General features: G+C 31.8%; 1 protein-coding gene across 1 annotated transcript; it reads right to left on the reverse strand.

Annotated features, from left to right (window-relative positions):
- Positions 1-2390: 2390 nt before the first annotated feature.
- Positions 2391-11892, reverse strand: LOC145291422 (transcription factor SOX-4-like). The gene has a single exon (XM_080137255.1). The coding sequence runs from the start codon at positions 10069-10071 to the stop codon at positions 8779-8781; it is 1293 nt and encodes a 430-aa protein (XP_079993381.1). The 5' UTR covers positions 10072-11892; the 3' UTR covers positions 2391-8778.
- Positions 11893-12812: the final 920 nt, after the last annotated feature.

The following is a 12812-nucleotide window of genomic DNA, read 5'->3' on the forward strand; positions in this document are numbered from 1 at the left end:
CAAATTAACATAGCAAAAATGAAAGTGTGCGCTAAAAAATTGCATGTCGGTTGGACCACGTGTGATGTTGCGACGTTACATTGCAATTTGCTGCCCTCAGCGTTATCAAAGAATGGTAACATTTTGATGTGCTCAAAGCTAAAATATTTCAAACAGATAAAACAACCCCAGGATAAGATTTTTCTTGATCAAAAGAGCTTCGGAAAATGGAGTATTCTGAACTGCAAACTAAAATATCTCCACTGGCACTACATCTCAAATGGGGGCGCTTTAAGAAAAGGGGCAATTATTTTAATCGGAAGGACAATGAAATATATGAGAGTTTAACTTTTAAAATCATGCAAACGTATAAATATTAGGTTAGGGCCTATATAATGTTTTTTATCAGATATATATATTTACGCCAAAAAGAAAAAAAAAAAAAAACGCATTATTTTTGAACCAACCCAACATAGTTAAAATTGAGAATCCATGCACCCACATACTAATATATACCTGGAAGTCACTTATTTTATGCAGGGTACACGATATCAAGTTTTGTATTGTAGTTTTCTCTGATAATCTTTAAATTCCAACGGAAACAAATCGGTATTTTATATATATATATATATATATATATATATATATATATATATATATATATATATATATATATATTCCCTGTTTTTTTGTGAAGCTGTATTTTTATTCAAGAAATCGCTCCACACAAAACCTGAGGTCATTTGATATAAGAAATTAACAAAAAGTAAATATGATTATCAAAAACACAAGAGCTGCATCTATGAATTAAGTCTTGAAAAGACCAAAGTTATAGGTAGAATTAAAACGGTGAGCAGAAGGGAGTTCCAAAAGCTTGCAGTTATGCATACCCATATTACATTATTGGGTGTCTACAGAGAAAATAAAGAATATGCAGGCAATTTTATAGGATCATGTATTTGAAATTTTCCACAAAAATATGTTGGCAATATTTTGTAACACTGGAGCGACGTCATTTTGTAACGTGATGAAGCCCAGTGACAAGGAATTAAAAAATACAAAAAGCAACGTCGAAATATTTCGATGGTTTCCTTTTCTTTAAAGTTGTTTTCCCGGTTTTTGAGAGTCTAGTCTACAAGACTTTTTCAGTAAAAACAAAGGAGGAACAACAGAAATTCCTATATTTTATCCGAATGGTTCCAGTGCTTGTGGCTTTAGTTAATTTACAAACTGGAACATCTGTACTAGTTCCGGTACCGACTTTTATCTAAATGAACTAAAGCTTCGGTCGGATCCTACTAGGTCATACTCCCAGACATTATATCCTTTTTGAGAGCGAAATTAGTTTATTATCCGTCGCCTATACATAGTCTGTTCTCGGCTATTTTCATAACTTTAACGGCTTCCTATCCGAGGGAGTTGAATCTCCCACCTTACCTCACTCCACGTTCAACCTTGCTGCAGTAAGAAGCAGGTGATCCCCGTTTAAATAAAACCATTTTCAGTGTAATTTAGTTACACTACAGACTTGCCATGCGTCATAAATATTGACATGCGTCAATTGCGTCATAAATATTGACATTCCAAAAATCTTAACATTGTTTAATATTATTTGTTTTTCTTTGATACGAAAGTCGCGCGCGAGAAAATAGCGCTCATTGTTTTAAGAGTACACGTGAACCACAATGCTTGACTGTTGGCTTTAAACTTTCTATGCCACTATTAATTTTGAATTTAAGAATTTACATGCGGCGCGATTGTGAAACAAGTCGGCCATATTAAGAGAATGCTTAAATGTCCGGCATGTATTTACGTCACAACACTTCGAAATTCAAAAATAATTGTGAAGCGTCAAAAATTACAAATAGAAAGTCGTTTCTGGCTTCAATTAAAGGATTAAATATTGAACAGTTCTTCAATTAAATTAAAATATTGCAGTTAACATCACGCACCCCTGTCATATCAAAGAGCTGGCTATTTTTTTTTTTTTTTTTTTTTTTTTTTCAGAGAAAGATGATTGTTTGGATTATTCAGACTTATTTTGAATGTTATTCGCAGAACATTTCAAGTGCATTTTGTCGGACTCTGGACTTTATACGGAATTTTGAATGGAACGCTTCATACATGAATGCAAAACAGAGTTGCTCTATTGGCCATGGCTGGATAGAAGTCTTGAGTAATATGCATTTTTAGTATCAACCGCCACGATGATTAAATTTTCGGGCACGAGAAAACTGTCACTTAGCACTTGTATCCGTTACGCCACATGTGATTACAAAGCTTCATAGATGAAAATATAAAGATAACATTCAAAATGAGAACACTAGTCCGAATAATCCAAATTATCAATCCTTACCTCTAAATTTTCAAAACAAAAGATGATCAAGTTCAATAAAGATCCTGTAATAGAAACAAACCCATGCAACAACAAAACATAGAAATAAAGAAGAACACATGTTTCATATGACAGCAATATTCATTTTACTTTATAAGATTAATATATACATACTCTTCGATGTAATCCTTTTTTTTTTAGCAAAAAATAGAGTTTTTGTTGTGTTTCCATATTATTTTATCTGGAGTTGATGTATTAAACATTTTTATTTCACAAAATTGTGGATGTATATATCCACAAAATGCTTAAATATATATATATTTGTAATTATTTAGTTTTTCATTTTTTTGTTGTTTTCAATATTATTTTTTTCTTAAATATCTTTTTATTTTATCATAGAGGTGATGGGAGGGCTACTGTTTGCTTATCTAACCCGAAGTGTGTCATAGTGGAGTTGAAGTTAGGAATCAATAAATTAAACTTTTGTCTATCCTGTCGTTCCTATATTTTTTCTTTTTCGGTAGACGTGTTCGTTGCACACCACACAGTATATATATATTTTTTTCTTTTTATGATTATTCGAAATACATAATAGCATATTTTCGGATTTTGAAAATGATTTTATTGTAAAAAACTATTCCATTTGTTGTTAGGTGAGTGAACCGACCGTTCGCCATGTAAATTTAAAGTAAATGGGCCCTTTTCGTCATTTTTTTTTTTTAATTTCCATTTTGTGATTTGTAAAATCAAAGAGACAGAGAGAAGGGTGATATTTTTTTTTTCAAAATAACTTAGTGAAAAGGCAAGGGTTAAGTCATAGTTCATGATCCATAAATTAATGAAAATTGGTAACACCGCCTTGGTAAAAAGAGAAGAGGGTTTTATTTACCCTAAATTTGCATGACAAACTGATCCGCCAAATTTAAATAAGTGTCATTTTCAAATAAGTATATTCATATAAAAATATGTCTCATCAATAGCATTCCGTAGAATTCAAACAGATTTAGTCATATATTAGAGGCTGCATCGTAAACGTCTACCATTTATGTCCACATTCACAGTTACAGTTTTTCTTCTTGCTCCATTAATTTCATTGACAAAAGTCCAGAATAGTTAACACTCACTGACTTGTGAAGCAAGAACACAATACAATTTATATCAAACGCACCAGAATAAAATTCTCTGCCTAAGTAGGCATGTTAATAACTTTATAATCAAAACTTTTCTTTTATAAACTACATATATTGGTGGCCAACATAGGACTTGGCCACCATTAGATGTCGAGAAAAGAGATTTCATAAAGTGAGAGTTAAAATGTTATTGTTTAACAACACAGAAATTTCTTTATGGTCTGTTTGAAACAAATTATGGGTGTTTCTCTTGATTTACAACTAATCGTTAACTATTCTGGTCTGTTATCCTTTCAATCATTGCTTTTCTTTAAAACAAAAAATCTTTCTCAAAAATAAATCATTTGTGCATTTTCCATCTCAACTAGACACACTATATTATTGAGATATATATATATTTTTTTTAACCCCGATAAATCTTTTATGAGTGTTCGAGGATGGGTGGCATATTTCTTAATGTGTTTTTTTTTTAGCATAAAAAGAAAAACTTTTTTTAGCATAAAAAGAAAAAAAAAAAAAAAAAACTCCTGCCCAGATGTTTTTTTTGTATTTTGTAAAAAGTTTATTTCTGTCTAAAACGGATTCACCTTTTTCGCTCTTTCATGCATTCGCTGATATTTGAAAACACGCACACATTTTCCCCCGCTTAAATACAGATGTAAATTGAAAAAAAAATCATTCGTAATAATATAAAATACAACTATAATTTACAGTACAAATTCTGAATGCAAAACATCAGAAGAAAGAAAAGTCATGAAATAATATACATATTAACAGATCGTTTTCCTTTTGTAAATAAAAAAGTTTTGTTTTTCATTTCATTCATTCAAATTTACTTTCATCGTATTGGCTTTCTTCAGTTCTGGATTTCTCCCTGGTCCACAGACATCACGAATGTTGTAAAAAAAAAAAAAAAAAAAAAAAAAAAAAAAACCCACAAAATGTCTTTTTGCACACACACATATATATATATATATATATATATATATATGCCTCTTTTTTAATATTTTGCTCTGTATGATAAAAAAACAAACAAAAAGTCTATATAAAAAAGACAAAAATTAAAAGAGACAAGCTGGAATCAGTTTGATAAATTTCGTTTCGTTTTTTCTTAGTTCTTTATCATATTTCAATTTTTTTATAAATCCGTATAGTTTTTGAAACGTCCACTTGTGTCAAAAAACCGAAATGTTCTTTTTTCGTTTAGGCTTTTTTTTTAAAGTTTTTTTTTCGGTTTGTTTGGAAAAGTTGTAACATTTGTTATTTTTACTAATCACTGCTTGGAGTCCAGAATATTCTGTAATCTCCACTACCTTTTTAATATAAAAAGTTGAATATTTTTGTATGTGTGTTATTTTTTGCTTGTTCCTGGTTGTATCAGTTTCGTTTGTTTTTCAAATATGAATTATAATTTGTGTATGAATTCCATTTACAAAATAAAAAAAGACATGTTAATATGAAAATAAAGGCCCATTTGTTTTGTGGTTTTCAGGGCAACTAATAGTTTGTCTATTAAATTTACATAGAATTATAATTTTATGTCGAAATATTTGTCAGATAAGGCTTGGAATAAGATTTGTTGTGAGGGTTTTATGAAAGAAAAAATTGGTATTGGAAGGGTGGCATTGTCTTTCGTTTCATTCTCTCGTTTAAAAATTAAAAAAAAAAACGATACGTAGAAAAATTTAAAAACATAACTACAGTAATAGCAACAATAAAGTGTTTAAGAAAAAAGCCCTAGAAATAGAAAAAAAAAATTTTTTTCCCGATTATCTAGGTTTCGTAATTTTAAAAAATATATATACAAAACAATTATTTTTTTTTCAATAAAAATTCAATTTTAATTTTTTTATATAAAAACGAAAGTGTAAAAACGTACTCAAAATGTTTGGTCCAGTTTTGCTTTGTTGCTATTGTTGTCGTTATTTTTTCATTATTCCCTAAGAAGTTTAATAAGTTAGTCAGCATAAACAATGATTTGAAATGTATAAAAACTAGCGATTTGTTGTAAACTTTTTCCAAGCCTACAACAAATATATATCTTTTTATATTTTAATCGACTGTAAACAACTATAATATCTTAAAGTGCCCCTAGCCCATAGATCTGGTTTACATTTTGGATGCATAGAATTAAGCAATTCACGCTGTATTTTACAAGTTATTTAAATTAAACGAAATGAATGGACAAGAAATAAAAACGCATAATCCGTTACAGGTGGAAGTAGGAACTTCTTATTTTTTGTCTAATAATGTCAAAACATTAGCTTGCAAAGAAGATGACGAGACTGGCGATCAACGTTCACGAGGCTGACTAATCTGTGTGTAGTTTGCCTAAGCTTGAAGTTTGAAAATTTTAAATAAAATAAAGCATTTTTGTCACAATGTTGACCAACAAGAATATCTCGGTCTCATTTTCTTTAAAAGAATTTCACATGATATGTATGCCAAAAAGCGCAAGAACTACAAAAAACGTGTTCAGTATTTTTTTTTTATGTGCGTAGATGAATGTAGCTACGTCGTTTTTATTTTATAAAAAATTGTAAGTTTTCTTATCTATCTTGAACCTGTCATATATATATATATATATATATATATATATATTTATTACACATATGTATATTTAGGTCTATGATTAATATACTCTTGTTCATCGTACACACTGGACCACACACGGACGTTTAAAAATAAAACTTACGGAAGACAGGGTTTGCTTTGAATTTAACATTAAATAGACTCGAAATCAAAAAAAAAAAAAAAAAAAATAACTGTTAAAATCCAAATAAGTTTGCAAGAGCGCACATGATGTGTGTGTGTAATTATATATATATATACATATATATATATACATATACATATATATACATACATATATATACATACACACACACATGCATATATATATATATATATATATATATATATATGCATGTAATCACAATTCGTACGAAACAATTGTGTATGTCAAAAAGATACAATACATATCAAAATATGTTGACTTATCTGTATTGTAATGCAAGGTATTTCACTGGTTCGATTATTTGGAAAAGGGGGGGATGACAATGAATGCAAAGGGCTATTTTTTACGTCCGCCATCACTACGTGTTCTATACATATATAATGAACATTTATGTGAGCGAATCCGACAAATATTTAACAAGAAACAATGACTTTAAATTCACATACCACTTGAAAGAATGAAAACATCGCTTTAGCAAAATAGTTGAAATATGATGCAGCTTTATAAAATAACAGGCAAGAAAGTTTAGTGACTGCACAAATGCAATCGTATTTTATAAACGCTGTCGTCACATGATCGTATTTTAGTAGAATTGAACCGATGATTTTAATGGCACTTTACAATGGATTCAGTTGATTCTGAATAAACCTTAATCAATCATTTTATGCCATTACGTAAAAAGAAGTCATTATTTACTGTTTGAATATATATATATATGAATGCGTGTGCAGGTCACACACATTACACACACATATATATAATACACAGATAGACACACACAAAGTTCTTTAACATAGGTTTTTATAGCCATTAATGATCATGACAATAAGGAGGTAGGGTCAGAAAGTTTTAAAACTTTTTTGTTCACAAAAACTGGCCCATAACCCGAGAATCACTTCGAACAACCTTTTCGAAAAAGAATATTCATAAATAAATGTAGACTGAATGAAATATTTAATTTAAACAGTCGATATTTTTTCTTTCAATTAAAAAAAAAATAAAAATTAAACAAAAATAAACATTTTCTCCAATTGAGGTGTAGTTTCTTACATTTTAAATTTCACATTTGCGACGTTTTTCACAGCATTTTTTTTTTTAATTCGTGACATGAATTAAATTTAAACAGTTCCAATAATTTACAAGCGCATTATACAAAGGTATAGGAAATAGCGTGGGGGGATCGTACAAACGAAACGGGTGTGAGGAGATAACCCTAACCCGACAGTAAACAAGAGGAGAATAAATAAATATTGAGATAGGTTATTAAATAAGTATAGACAGGAAGATAGATAAGAGTCTATTGGCAGTGATAGAATTTGGTTCGATTTGGTTTTCTTCGAGGTTTGAAAAAGAAAACAAAATGATAATATGTATGGGATCAACAAACATTCTGGTGGTTGAAGGGCGAGTTTATATAACACTGGCTTATATGATATATACCTAACAAAATAATTAAAAGATGTTCCTATATATGCATGTATAAGTGCGTGTGTGCGAGTTATACAGGAATAGACATTGGATAACGAATCATATCTAACATATTCGCCGATATTTTTGCTTCCATAATTTTCTTAAAAATGGAAGCATAGATTGCGTCAAAACAAACATGGAAATGTATACGTATCACACACGGACACATTTTCAGTGGAATATTTTTTGAACAATTCAAATGAAACAACAATATGGACGAAACATGCCAAATGCAATTCATTTCTCAATGCTAATCTGTAATAGTTTATATCATACACATATATGTAATATAACATATATATATATATATATATATATATATATATATATATATATATACGAGTGTTAAATAACAGTAGTAGCTCTGTATATGAACTGCATATATATGGAATATAACAAACGTTACAATTATAGAGAACTCATTGAGATTACAAACTTATCTGGCAATATAAAAAAAATCGACCAATTAATCAAAGCGTTGTCTCAATTAGAGTTAATACATGTTATGTGCGTATATTTGATAGATTCTGTTTCACCATTTCATACGCACACATGCGCAAATATACACTTATGTTATCAACGCCATACATCAAAGATATAAACTTTCTAATATATACACCTTTCGGTCAGCATAGATGTATACAGATTACATGCCTTAATCTTTTATGCGGATTTTTTTTCTTTAACTTATAAATTTTCATCAGAATTCTACCTAAAGCTGATAAGAACGCAAGGCAAACATAATCGATTAAAAGTATTTAAAATGGACAAATATCTAGCAGAAGTGTTTATATATATATATATATATATATATATATATGAATGAATGAATTAAGTTAATGAATTTTATTCGTTTTACAGTAAAACAGTCTATAAGGGATTCCCTTGTGTTGTGGTATATTTGCATGAGGCAAAGTAAAAAAAAATATATATATCAGTGTGTAGATAATAGTTTGTTGTAATACAAGAAAGAACTTACGCACACAAGGTTATACGTCTTGGACTTTCATTTTAAAATCTGTCTCTGAAGTTTAAAGAAATAAAAAAAAAATGAAATCCATGTTTTATTTTATTTTTAAATTTTTGTTGTTTGTTATATTAGTCTGTGAAAGAGTCTGATTTTTTTTTTAACAGATTAGGGGTGTCATACCCGTTTCTAGCCAATCAGCTTCGATCATTTCAGTTACTTCCGGTGTTGAGTAGTCCGGAAATTCAAAGTGTGACCCGTTAGAGTTTATCTGGCTTTGCACGTCCAAGTTAAAGTCGGCATCGGCCAATTTGCTTAGATCTAAATTCCCCAACTCAAAATGCCAATTGCTGGGCAGTTGTAATACATCGGTTAGATTATCCAAATCGGCCAGTGGGGCATTGTCCACCTGGTGATCGGCCACAACCACAGAGTGACCGTTGGTCAAGTGTGTTGGTGTCGTCGTCGTCGTTGCAGTTGAGCCGATCGTGGTCAACGGCAGTGTGATATGCTGGTGAAATACTTTCGCGTCGAGCGTACCGATTCCAAGTAACGTGTTGGCCCCGGGGCCGATTGCGATACCGCTGACTAAATTCGAGGCTCCAACAATTTCAGTGCCGGCCCCACTAATGGGTAAACCCTGAATCACTTTAAACGTAGTTTGTTCTTGTGGGGATGCTGCTGGGGTCTCAAAAACCTCCTCCGGGTAGAAACTCACTGTTTCCGGGGTTGACGGCGTGTATATCGAAGGACTGGACGGAACCTTGGCAGGGGGTGTCAACTGGCTGGCGGGTACGGCCACATTTTTACTGGCCTTGATGCTTTCTTTAAACGTTTTATCAATAGTTAGTTTAAGTTTTAGCCGGTTTGCTGTATTGATTGAGTTCGTGTTTAATGCGGATGCTTTTATGATGCCACCAGAAATGCCACTGCTCAGTTTGTGTTTGATTTTTTCTCCCTTTTGATTTTTACACGACAGTTTGGTTGCTTTCACACCTGCGCCCCCTCCGATTGCCGATCCCGCTTGTCCTCCAACGTTGGCCCCATCGCATTTCGCACCGCTAGCGGTTTTTGCCTTCTTTCGAGGTCGGTATTTGTAATCGGGATACTCTTGCATGTGTAGCAGTCGGAGACGTTCAGCCTCATCGACGAAAGGTTTACGGTCTACCTCGTTAAGCAGTTTCCATTGCCGACCGAGGCGCTTACTGATCTCGGCATTATGCATGTCGGGTTGGATTTCTGAGATTTTCCGTCGTTCGATCTGAGACCAGACCATAAAGGCATTCATTGGCCTTTTCACGTGGTTCGACGACTTTTTACAGTTCGTTGCGTCTGTGTAAGGTGTATGTGAACCAGGATCGACGAGTTGCGAACCAAAGACTGAATTCGCTAGAGATGGTGCGGGCACGGTTGTGGCTGCGCTCGTTAACATGGCAGTATTTTGGGGGACCATTTTTTTGTTGTTGTTGTGAGGGAGGGATATTAATAAAGTGTTCGCTATTAGTGGTGCAAAGCCACAATGAAAATCAAATCCGGTATGTATAGGTAGGAAATATCTTCGCTAGAGTTCAAATCATGAATCTATGGAGAACCAATTATATTTTACTTCAATAAAATGAATGAAGTCCACGCCGTATTATTATGTCGGACGAATAAGTAAATTTTACAGAATAAATATATCAGAGACACTTATGCATTTGAAATATTTAAAATAAATTGGCAGTAATTATCAAGGATTGAAGTTACAAAATGTTTGAATGAAATGCTTTGTGAAAGAAAAAAAAATCCGAAATATATACCAAATGTATGAACCTCGCCTTGTTTCTTTAAGGGTAAACCTTTCCGACTTAAGTGTTGTAAGATCCTCTTTTAGAGAGCCCTGCGTACCCACGCAGGGGATGTCAGTAACTGGAATGCTTGTCAAAGGTCGTCCTTAATCAGGCACACTCCTGCTTAGTAGACGACAGCTCTTAAGTAACAATGCTTTACGTCTAATGTGGACGAGGGGGGGGGGCAAGACTGGTTTATTTTATTATTTTTTTTTTTTCAAGGCACCGTTGTGCCGTTATCCCCTCAAATATCAACCTTTCTCTCTCTTCACTTTAAACTTTTTAGCAGCGTGCCAGTTTTCGTATTCGGCCACAGCCAGCATACGAGTATAAAAATAAATCTATATACTTATTTAACTAATAGATGTCTGTAAATATTCATCTATTTTTATATGTAAATGCAGGTGGACAGGTACGTATTCGACCCGCGTGTGTCTTGAAGCCAAGTACTTTGCTTTTTCACGCACAAGGACGTGTGGATTTGGAAGATATATCTCAAGGTACGGCGTTTAAACACATAGGCACTGTGATTAACTCGCCCACTGGCGTTTTTATATAGAGAGAAGTTACGGGTATTTTGTTGTTGATAATTAAAAAAAAAATAGCGGGGAAGGTATTTGGAATATATGAAAATAGCGTGTGAAATTATACAGAACAGTGTGTAATTAAATGTTGTGTCTGTGTGTGCGTTTCAGCGCCGAAAAAAAAAAAAAAAAACAAAAACAAAAAAAAAACAAACCAAAAAAAACCCCAAAAAAACGTAAAAGTATCCTTAGTATGGCAGAGTAGATCCGAAGTGCGAATGGAACATTTTTTTAAAAAATGTCTTTAAAGTTTAAACCCAGACATTTCTTTTTTTTTTTTTTTTTTTTTTATAAATCCAGTTGGTAGGCAAGAGTACGTCTACTTTTTTTTTTTTTTTTTTTAAGTTGAAAACCGGATTTGTTTGTCCGGTTGATGTTGGCTTTCAGAAAAATGCGTATATAAAAATAATTGTGAACAAATATACTGTCAAAATGATGGTACTTTGTATGTAGATCGAGATAAATAAAAAAAGATATACATTTATATATATATATATATATATATGGGTAGATGTATAATACAGTCTATCTCTTTTAGGAGTAGTATGTATATATATCCATATATATCTTTATCTATTAAAAGTTGAAATATCGTGTGTTAAGTGTTTTCTTTTAAAATCTTTTCCTGAGATTTTTACTGTAGACTTTCGTTTTAATATATATGCTATGTACATATATATATATATGCGTATGTATATATTTATCCTTTTTCTTGGTCGTTTTTCGTTAAGTAATAGTCCAGAGTTTCAACGCAAGCCTTCTTGCGAAGGTTTCCGTGGTGCGTTTGGTGTCATGCGTGCTTAACGCTCAACATTGGTCCGTGACTACTGGCTTAGCCTCAGCGTTCAAGCGAGTTTTAAAAATCGCCATCAGATACAGGCTGTCAATTTCCGCTCACACCCGATTGGTTAATTCAGAAAGCATGGGCGGAGCTTCACCGCATGCACGACAGGCCGCGCCCATCACTCTGTCCACATTGGCCAAATGAAAACATAAACAAACTATTTCTTTCTTTTTCTCTCCCTTTCGTCGCTCATTTTTCTCTCATGCTGTCTAACCTTTTCTCTCTATTTTACGTATATTTTTTATTCATTTACTTATTAATTTTTTGTTTATTATTTTTATTAAACTTATTCTTCGTCTCTGAAAGAACATAAAGTTGGGTCGGTGTACAAGAGGAGGGGTACTCACAAGAAAAAGCTGGGGTGGGACGACACCGGGTCTAGTTTGGCACGCTTCTAAGCGAAACACGAGTGTGTCACCAAATATATATATATATATATATATATATATATATATATATATATATATATATATATATATATATATATATATATATATATATATATATATATATTGTTCGGAGTAATGGCGTATTTTAATATGCTATTTATATGTTACAAGTTTAAATGTAAAGTTTTTCTTGCTTCGTTATCCATCGTTTTATTTGAAATCAAAATTATATATATATATATATATATATATATATATATATATATATATATATATATATATGCATATATATATATATATTCTTTAAAATATCATTATCTACAGACACGTGGATAATTGTGCATTAAACAATATATATGGCGTTCCCCATTTGAGGATACCAAATTTGTAAAAGGGAAAACTATTCCCAACTGGCAAACAAAAACAAATAAATAACTAAATAACACACACACACACACACACACACACACACACACACACACACATATATATATATATATATATATATATATACGTATAAATGCACACATACATACATATGTGTGTGT

Source organism: Euprymna scolopes, chromosome 2 (genome assembly GCF_053919585.1).
Source record: "Euprymna scolopes isolate OS-2025 chromosome 2, ASM5391958v1, whole genome shotgun sequence".
NCBI classification, from domain to species: domain Eukaryota; kingdom Metazoa; phylum Mollusca; class Cephalopoda; order Sepiida; family Sepiolidae; genus Euprymna; species Euprymna scolopes.

Excerpts from the sequence above, each read along its gene's own strand:
- LOC145291422 (XM_080137255.1), bottom strand. The coding sequence starts at position 10,071 with ATGGTCCCCCAAAATACTGCCATGTTAACGAGCGCAGCCACAACCGTG.